Below are 10,305 nucleotides of genomic sequence, written 5' to 3' on the forward strand. Positions count from 1 at the left end.
TTCATGTATAGAAGTGGCCCCTTATAGCCTCCTCTGAATTCTTGAGAAACATTTGCATCTACTGTGGTTATTACAGTGTCGCTTACTATTAAAATTATGGTTTCTGGAACCTGGCTAGTACATTTAGATAGAAATAGAGGTTAAGAAATGGTGTTAATTATAGTTTATAGTTCTGCATCTCTATTTTCACATATTGCTGTGTCTGATGCTTGTACAACCACTCCCAGGCACAGAAGATTTTGGATGATCTTGTTGAGAAGAATCTTGAGCTTGTAAGAAATACTGATCGCAATCTCCAGGATAGCAATCCTGAAGCAGATGAAGGTGTCATCCGACTATTCAGCAAAGCACCACGTGGCATAAATTTAGATCCTATTGGTAAATAATCTATATACAGTCATTCGCATCAGCACTAGTCTCTGATTTAATGAATTCAAGTTCTAATGCTTGTCGCCAGATCCATATTCAGTGCCACTTAAAAGACCAAGGATTGTACCGGGAGAGGAGATTGACGAGAAGTCAAAGAAGGTTTTGATTATTAATGTTCTTATATATTGTATTGGTATGGTATCTGATGTATTTTATTGATTCTGGCCGTTGAATGGTTACAGTTCAGACATCAACTACGAGCTGTTGCTGTTGATGGTGTTGATATAATGACCACAGCTAGACATGCATGCCAGAGAGCACTTGCTCGTTTGGAAGCTAAAGATGCTGCTGCAAAGGCAAAGGCCATGAGTGAAGAAAAAAGAGTTGCAGAACTGAAGAAGATGAGGGGAGAGAAATGGCTTCCTTCAATTGCGAGAGACATGCAGGTTTGCTTCTCATATTTAACCGGTAAATTATTTATTATCTAGTTTCTGGAGAATGAAATGGAACCTTATTAGTAACTGCTTAGGATGTTAGGATACACCCCAATAAAAACGCCTCTAACGGAGACGCAATACACAAAATAAAGGCACAAGATCAACCAGAGTACTCACAGATATACGTGGTTCACTCCTTCGGAGCTACTCCACGGTGCAACGACGACGCCAAATTCTTTTATATCCCAAAAGAATAGATCAAAGAGAACACCCTCTCTTGATCAGATACACTCCAAGAACTCTCACAATCTCTCTCTGTGTTTTCTCTCTTACTCTTCTATAAGAGGAGTTTCTGAGATGAGATTTTCTTAAGAGTTTAGGGCCCTATTTATAGTGTTTGAGAAATACTATGCACAAATAAAATATTATTAGTGGGACCCACCACTAATAATAAATAATTATGGGACCCGCTATCTTTTCCCATTTTTCAAACAAAGTTAGCCACCAAATTTGATTTGTCAAAATAGGTGGGCTGTGCTTTCGGCTAACAATCTCCCACTTGAAGATTTGATTGAATATCAATCATATCTTCACACCACTCTTGGTTGCATCATCCGGATGTCTTGTATCTTTGGCGTCTTGCACGGTCCTCAATATTCTCAACGGAGGCCATATGAGGCTGCACACAGCCTTACCTTCTCGAGCGAAACTGGCTTGGTCAGCATATCGGCTGGATTATACCTTGTATCAATCTTCACAAGCTTGAACTCGTTCCTGTTTTGTCATCTCCGTATGACATGGTGCTTCACGTCAACATGCTTGGTCCGAGCATGGAATGCGTCGTTCTCTGATAAGTGAATGGCACTCTGACTGTCGCAGTGGATGAAGTATTTCTCAAAGCTTACTCCAAGCTCGAGAAGAAAAGCCTTCAACCATAGCAACTCCTTTGCTGCCTCTGCTGCAGACACGTACTCGGCTTCGGTTGTCGATAAAGCCACAATATCCTGTAACTTGGATCTCCAACTTATCGCTCCACCACCCAAGATGAAGATGTAGTCGCTCGTACTCCTTCTCGAGTCTATGTCCCCGGCATAGTCTGCATCACAAAAGCCCTCTAGATGCAAATCTGTCCCGTCATACTCAAGATAACGGTCGGATGAGCTTCTCAAATAGCGTAGAAGCCACTTGACGGCACCCCAATGTTGTTTCCCTAGATTGCTCATGAAGCGGCTCACAACTCCCACTCCTTGTGCAATATCTGGCCTCGTGCATACCATCCCATACATCAAACTCCCGACGACAGATGCATATGATATGTTGGCCATGAACTCATGCTCTTCAGCAGTCTCTGGTGCTTGGGTCTTCGATAGCTTGAAATGGCTTACAAACGGCGAGCCCACTGGTTTAGCTTTCTTCATGCCGAACTTTTCAAGAACCTTCTCAATGTAAGCCTTCTGAGACAACCTCAGCCTCCATGTTGATCTGTCTCTGATGATCCTCATTTCCAGATTCTAGTTTGCTGGACCCAGATCCTTCATCTCGAAGCACTCGGAGAGACGTCCCTTGAGTTCCTCAATGCGGACCAAGTCGGGCCCTGCAATTAACATATCATCAACATAAATCAAGAGTATCACATAGGATTCGTCGTATCTCTTGATGAAACAACAATGATCTGTGTCGCATTTGAGAAAACCGTTCTCCTCCATAAAGTTCTCGAACTTCATATACCACTGTCGCAGAGCTTGCTTCAAGCCATACAAACTCTTGCGTAGGCGACACACGAGGCCCTCCTTGCCTCGTTCCTCGAAGCCCACTGGTTGATGCATATAGATCTCTTCCTCCAAATCTCCATGAAGGAATGTCGTCTTCACATCCATCTGTTCTAGATGGAGATCTCGAACTGCCACAATGCTCAGCACAGTTCGGATCGTGATCAACTTGACGACGGGAGCGAAAACGTCAGAATAGTCTATCACTGCTTTCTGCTCATAGCCCTTCACTACAAGCCTCGCCTTGTAGCGTCTCCGTCCATCGGCTTCATCCTTGACCCTATAAATCCACCGATTGTGAAGAGTCTTTCTCCCTCTTGGAAGCTTTACGAGCTTCCAAGTCTCATTCTTCATCAATGACTTCATTTCTTCCTCCATGGCAGACTCCCACTCGTCCCGAGCTTTGTCGGTCTGCTGTACCTCCTCATAGTTCTCTGGCTCATCACTGTCAGTCAGGATAAGATAATTCATGGTGGAAAGGTACCTTTCTGACACCCTTGGATTTCTTGGAGCTTTGCGAATTGTGATCGGCAGCTCTGCTGGATCCTGTTGCTGTGCATCCCGCACGTTCTCTTGGTCTCCGTCTTCTATGCTGATTGGTATCTCACCGTCGTCCTCACTGTCAGCAATATCTGGGAAAAGAGGGGGAGATAGTTGACTCTCACTCACCTCTTTGGTCTTGTACACCGCATTCTCATGGAACATGACGTCACGACTACGCATCACCTTGCACGCATCGGGATCCCAGAAACGGTATCCATACTCATCTCCTCCATAGCCGATGAAAAAGAGCTTCTTTGACTTTGGATCAAGCTTTGACCGGTCTGCAGGATTGGTCATGACATAGGCGTCACAACCAAATACTTGTAAGTGTTCTAGTTTCAGCTTCTTTCCGGTCCAAGTCTCTTCAGGTATCCCATAACTGAGAGCCGCGGATGGCCCGCGGTTGATCAAGTATGCAGCAGTATTGACACTGAGAGCCGCGGATGGCCCGCGGTTGATCAAGTATGCAGCAGTATTGACAGCTTCAGCTCAAAAGCTCTTGGGCAATCCGGAATGGATCCTCATGCTTCTGACGCGCTCCAAGATAGTACGATTCATGCGCTCTGCCACTCCGTTGTGCTGAGGTGTCCGTGTGCCTGGGATGGTCTTCAGTCTCCGAATCCTACGGGACGAGCAGAAGTTTTCGAACTCCTGGCTGCAATACTCGTCTTCATTATCGGATTTTAGGCACTTCAGCTTATTGCCTGTTTCATTCTCCACACAGGCAAGCCACTTCTTGAAGATGATGAAAACATCTGACTTGTGCTTCAAGAAGAACACCCACAGCTTTCTAGTAGCATCATCAATAAAAGTGACAAAATAAAAAGAGTTGCCAATAGATGAGACTTGCGCAGGTCCCCACACGTCGGTGTGCACCAACTCCAATTTTTGCAGTTTTGGAGCCGGTCCGGTCTTGTTGAAGCTCACCTTCTTTTGTTTGTCTAGGATGCAGTCCTCACAGAAAGTCAGATCGATCTTGTTCAGACCCGAAAGCCTCTCTCCCGCGGTCATAATCTGCATCCCCTTCTCGCTCATGTGGCCAAGTCATCGATGCTAAGTCATGCAGTCGACGGATGATGATGATGATGCTTGTCCTGCGGCAAGCAAGTGGTCGATCTTCCCGTTGGCGATGTAGAGAGACCCCTCGCGTTTGTCGTGTGCCACCACCAGGGCACCCTTGGACACCTTCCAGCTTCTCTGCTCAAAGGATACTCTGTAACCGGAGTCAGTCAGTTGCCCGACTGATATAAGATTTCGCCTGAGATCCGGTACATGCCGAACATCATTCAACGTCAAGGTGGTCCCGCCCTCCATATTAAGGGTACAATTTCCCTTCCCGGAAACCTTGCAAGGTTGATCGTCGCCAAGATAGACCGATTTCTTCGCTCGACTTGATTCCCCACTCGACAGCAGCATGCGGCGACGGGCGACTGCTAAAGGCGACTGACGATGGCTAGCGGCGAGCGGCGACAGCGAGCAGCAAACAGGTGCGTTTTCTTCTCTCTCAGCGATGATTTTCTGCTCCTTTTCTTTTTTTTTCTTTTCATTTTTGCGTTTTCTTTTTTTCTTTTCTTTTCTTCTCAGCGAGAAGGTCTGTTCAACGTCTCAGGCCCGATGTTTTTTTTCTTTTTTTTCCGTTTTTGAGTTCTCTTTCGTTTTTGAGTTCTCTTTCTCTGCTCCTTCCCGATGTTTTTTTCTTTTCTTTCTTTCTTTTTTTTTTCTTTTCGTTTTTGCGTTCTCTTTCTCTGCTCTCAGCGTTGTTTTTTTCTTTTCTTTTTTTTTCTTTTTGCGTTCTCTTAATTAAGGAGTAAGGACAGCGAGGTGTTTTCTTTTTTCTTTTCTGATGTTTTAAAATCTGAGTTTTTAGTTGTTAACTGTTAAGTGTAAAATGTTAATTAAGTTCACTCTTCTAAACTTGATTTGAATCATTTGATTTTATTGTTAACTAACTTATAAAGAGAGATTTAATGTTAACTAACATAGCCTTCCTAGCTGTTAATTTTTAATTTAATTTATTTTATTATTATCGCTCTTGACTATTAACTGTTTTTTTTCTTTGGCTTAATATCAAAATGCAAAGTCATGATATTATGAACTAATTGCTTGCTTCTTATTAATACATATCAGCCATAAATGTTGAAAATTTTCAAGCTTATTGATGTAGTACTAATTTTACAGCTACTATTTGATTTCTTGTGCGGGACTGCTAGTATTTATTCTTGCTATTTGAGCTAGGTGTAGTACTACTGGTTGAAACTTGAAACTTGATTCGCCATTTGTAACCTGGAAAGAGGAAAATAAAATTTAGCAATATAGTTGTTAGTGATGCAATATACTAGAGATAAAAGTTTGAATAATTTGCATGATTGAATGATTTGTTAGTAATTAGTATATATTTTATTTATCTGGAGTCCTTGACATTTTTATGTGAAATTTCACAAAAATATATATTTATTCATGCATATAGTATATCTTCAAAAATTTTGTAGTATGGAGTGCGCCTCGCTTCGCTCGGGCGCGCGCATCGCATTGCGCCTTGCGCATATGCGTGTAAACTGACTTTGCGCCCCGCATTGCGCCTCGCGCATTGAAAACACTGGGTACAATTTCCTTTCCCGGAAACCTTGCAAGGTTGATCGTCGCCAAGATAGACTGTCCTCAAGTCCTTCTTCACGAACGATGAAAACAGCTTTTGTTGTGAGGTTGCATGGAAAGATGCGCCAGAGTCGATGACCCACACATCGCTTTTGTCTTCTAGGGATAGGAGAAGTGCATCCGAATCCGTCTCGTGCATGAGATTGGCTGCACCGTCAGCCCGATCATCCCCTGCTGATGCTGGAACGGTAACTCTGCAGTCCCGTGTAATGTGGCCCTTTTTTTCGCATCTGAAGCACTTCCCTTCACCGTAACCATTCGGGTTAGGCCCTTTAGACTTCCCTCTGGATTTTGATTGGCCTCGTCATCCCCTACCCTTCTTCTGTGCACGTCCTCGTGCCTCGACATGCAGAGCACTCCCACTGCTAGAGGCCTAAGCTCCTGAGACTTTGCGGCGAGATTCTTCATCCAGAATTGCCCCAACCACTGTGTCGAGCTTCATCTTGTCATTACTATTAGCGTTGCTCACCGCCATCACCATATTCTCCCATGAATCTGGTAGACAAGAAAGTAGCAGAAGAGCTTGGATCTCGTTGTCGAACTTTAGATCTACTGCAGCAAGCTGTTGCACCACAGCCTGAAATTCGTTCAAGAAGTCCGCCACGCGAGCTCCTTGCTGCATCTTGAGATTGAATAGCTTCTTCATCAGGTACACCTTATTTGAAGCAGACGGCTTCTCATACAGCGCCTCCAAGGCCTCCATCAACTCCTTGGTGGTGGTCGCATGCGAGACGTTGTAAGTCACATGCTGGTGAAGGTTGAGCCTGATGGTGGCAAGTGTTTTACGATCGAGTACCTTCCACTTATCGTCGTCCATCTTCTCAGGTTTCCCCGCCTCTCCTTGGAGGGGTAGGAAGAGATCCTTCTGGTACAAATAGTCTTCTATTTGCATCTTCCAATACCTGAAATTTTGGCCGCCGAACTTCTTATTTCGAAGCCTGTTGTCTTCAACTGTAGATCCCATGGTGAAAGATTACGTTTTTCCCGAACCGTATTTGTGAATAGTACCGTATCCGTGAATAGTATCGTACACGTGAATAGTACCGTACACGCGAATAGTGCCCAGTGCCTTAAAAGAGTAAATATTAATCTAACTTATTTTCTGATGTGGAGGATCCACTTTTAGTGGCAGCCACAGAGCATACAATAAGCAGATATATATACTCTAAGTCAGGCTCTGATACCAGTTGTTAGGATACACTCCAATAAGAACGCCTCTAACGGAGACGCAATACACAAAATAAAGGCATAAGATCAACCAGAGTACTCACAGATATACGTGGTTCACTCCTTTGGAGCTACTCCACGGTGCAACGACGGCGTCAAATTCTTTTATATCCCAAAAGAATAGATCAAAGAAAACACCCTCTCTTGATCAGATACACTCCAAGAACTCTCACAATCTCTCTCTGTGTTTTCTCTCTTACTCTTCTATGAGAGGAGTTGTTTCTGGGATGAGATTTCCTTAAGAGTTTAGGGCCCTATTTATAGTGTTTGAGAAGCACTATGCATAAATAAAATATTATTAGTGGGACCCGCCACTAATAATAAATAATTATGGGACCCGCTACCTTTTCCCATTTTTCAAACAAAGTTGGCCACCAAATTTGATTTGTCAAAATAGGTGGGCTGTGCTTTCGGCTAACATAGGATATAAGCCATAACAACAGCCAATCTTTGCGCGGCAGCTACAATCCTTTTTTTATGCTTTCTTAAAGGGTTCTATCTTCAGTTAATTTGGTAAATATCATATTGTTTTCAATTGTCTCCATGATCAACCTTAGTCTTTTTTCTTCATTGATTTAATCTCTCCTAGCAGCACACCTAAATTCCTCTATTGCTCATGCCAGTCATCTTGTTTTGCTCTCTCTAATTTGACTTCATTGGGAGCATACCCCTTCAACTTATGAATCGTGTATTCTTATCCCATTTCTTTATAAATAAATAAAAAGAAAGGAAAAAAATAAAATAAAAAATTACAATGACTCTCAGCACATTTCTTTCCATTCCCCTCTTAATTCTTATTTCTGGTACACTAATAGTCTAATACTTCGGTCACTTTTTTCTCTCAACTTCCAAACATTTCTACATCATAATGCAATGTTGACCTTAACACTATTTTATAATATTTCCTTTTATTTTTTGTAATTTGCTACAATCACAATGCTCCAAAAGCACTGCTTCACGTTAGTTATCATTGTTTTGATTTTATTAATCATATCCTCCTTGATCTCATCATTGTTTTAACAATCCCTAGATCCAGAAGCTTGCTTGCCCCATTCAACTTCTTTGGACGTGACATAAAATTCCAATGCAAAATTATGACTACTCATTCATTTAATTGCCAAACTGCAGGGGCAAACCTGAACACAGGATGCTGAGTAGAGAAACTTGGGACATGGTAAATCATTAATGTGAGTTTCTCTCTTCAATTTGATGTAGACAGTAATCTACTGCTGTTGTTAAGGGAGAATATTGCTATATAATGATTCAAATAGTAACGTTTTATTGTCTTGCTCTCTTCAGCTCGATAATCTCACCTTTGTTTCTTTTGTACTCAACCTTTGAAGTGGAGCTACCTTTTGTGCAAATAGAGTTTGTGACCTTCAAAGGAAGTAGCTTCTTATTAAATCTAGGAGCCAGCGTGTCTTTTAAGTTGAGTTTAGATGTTGCTTCTTATTTGTTAGCAGTTTGATGACCCTGACCGATTATAGGTATACCTACTTCTTTCTTTTCAAAAAATATGGGAAGGCTGTCATTCATTTATTATGAGCCTATGTATGGTATGTGAAACTTTAGCTTCCCTTTGCTCTCAAAATCAAACTTTTTGTTTCTTTGAGTTGATTATTGCTCGCTTATAATTCTTGTACTCTGATCTGACATGAGATTTGGACATTTTTGCTTCTGTCTCATTTGGATGGATCGATCGATAACTAGCTGAAGTTTCCTGATTCCTGATTTGCAAAATGAAGTAAACCTTGTCTTCTCTCTTTTCCTTTATTCCAGTTGAGGAATTTCAAATTTCATTATATCTTTTTCCAGAAACTTTTCCCTTCAATTACGGGATTTTGACATGGGAAGTAAAAAGACTCGTTTATTTTAGGTTAGCTAGCTGTTAAGTTGAAAGGTGCAGTGGAAAATTTGTCTACTGTGTTCACCTAATAAGGATTTTACTTGACTGAAACCCATTAGATTTAGGATGTAGTAGTCATTTTTTAGAGGAGTCTACAGGGATCAGAGATTTGTGTATCATTTATTGTAGACAACTCCTTATACGGGTTAGTAAGTTTGGTTAAACTGGGCATTTTTGTTTAACCAGAACCGGTAACTCTATTAGGGGTCCACTGGGAAATTTGAAGGTCTAAGGGGGTTTGTGAGACTCTCAACAAAGTCCATGGGTGCTGCTCAGTGGATTTTGTGAAGTTCAGTTTTGGTTGGATCAAGTATGAAATTTACCCTTCAGGGGGTTTTCGTGGGATCAAGTATGAAATTTACCCTTACTGGAGAAAAAAAGAAGAAAGCTGCCTTCCAAGAAACTACCATCCATTTTCTAACTACTGTTGCAAAACTTAAACCCACATTTGAATCCTGGTTTGTGTGAAACAACAACAGTCAATGTGGACCCATCCCTACTCCGTCTCTTTCCAATTATATAGAGACAACCAGCAAGCATCACTCAACTAACATCTGCAACAAGAAAAAAATAAAGAAAAGTCTACGACTCCAAACTAACTATTGTTTTCTCTCTTCCTCTTTATTAGCAAAGAAGAAGGGATACAACTCTCTCATCATCATCTACATGGGTTTGTTGTTGGCAATGGTTGAAGGTCTGGGGATTTGCGCGTTGACGATCTGGGCTCTGCAGGAGAGGAGGTTCGCTACGATGTTAGACACTGCGACCTCCGCTGCTCGATCGGTTGTTTTTTCAATCATGTTTTGTGTCCTTGTGGTTAGTAGATGATAGACTGTTAGATTGAAGTTTCCCCCCTTTCCTTTTTTTTGTACTGTATGAATTCAAGTTCTGTGGAAATCAAATGGAACTTGTGCTTTCTGGGAATTGACAGTGTTTCTTCTATGATAGAATATAAAATTCTTCCTCTTCAGCACCGGGAGATAGAATATAAAATTCTTCCTCTCCTCGGACCTTTCCGATGCTCGGAGTGGAGAACCCACTCCCAGTTCATCATTCCGGATTCTGGGGGTAGGGGATCCCACCTCAAGTTCCCTTTCCGGCCGAAGATAGAATATAAAATTCTTCCTCTTCAGCACCGTTAGACATAGGCTATGGGATTTTTGGCAAACCCCCAGCCATCAACGGGTTTGACGTGCCTTTACCGGTTACCGTTTGAATCGGGCTAGCATGTGAATTATTTAAAACCCGTTTCACATGTAACGTTGTGCTAAGAGAATTGCTTCTCTTAGTCTTTGTGCTATGATGTTGAATACATAGATGCTGTTGTCCTGTTAATTGAAGTGTTGCTATGTTTTTCTTGTGCATATCTTTATGATGGAACTAAACATAAAGTAATTAG

At 41.9% G+C, this 10,305-nt stretch overlaps 1 protein-coding gene across 1 annotated transcript in view; it reads left to right on the forward strand.

Annotated features, from left to right (window-relative positions):
* Positions 1-9,830, forward strand: part of LOC109821037 — a 12,129-nt gene extending 2,299 nt beyond the window's left edge. Inside the window, exons 2-6 of the mRNA XM_020387232.1 lie at positions 228-378; positions 458-528; positions 612-815; positions 8,129-8,187; positions 9,540-9,830. Coding sequence (XP_020242821.1) covers positions 228-378; positions 458-528; positions 612-815; positions 8,129-8,140 — 438 coding nt within the window. The 3' untranslated portion in view covers positions 8,141-8,187; positions 9,540-9,830. The remainder of the gene's footprint in view (positions 1-227; positions 379-457; positions 529-611; positions 816-8,128; positions 8,188-9,539) is intronic.

Source organism: Asparagus officinalis, chromosome 8 (genome assembly GCF_001876935.1).
Source record: "Asparagus officinalis chromosome 8, Aspof.V1, whole genome shotgun sequence".
NCBI classification, from domain to species: Eukaryota; Viridiplantae; Streptophyta; class Magnoliopsida; order Asparagales; family Asparagaceae; genus Asparagus; species Asparagus officinalis.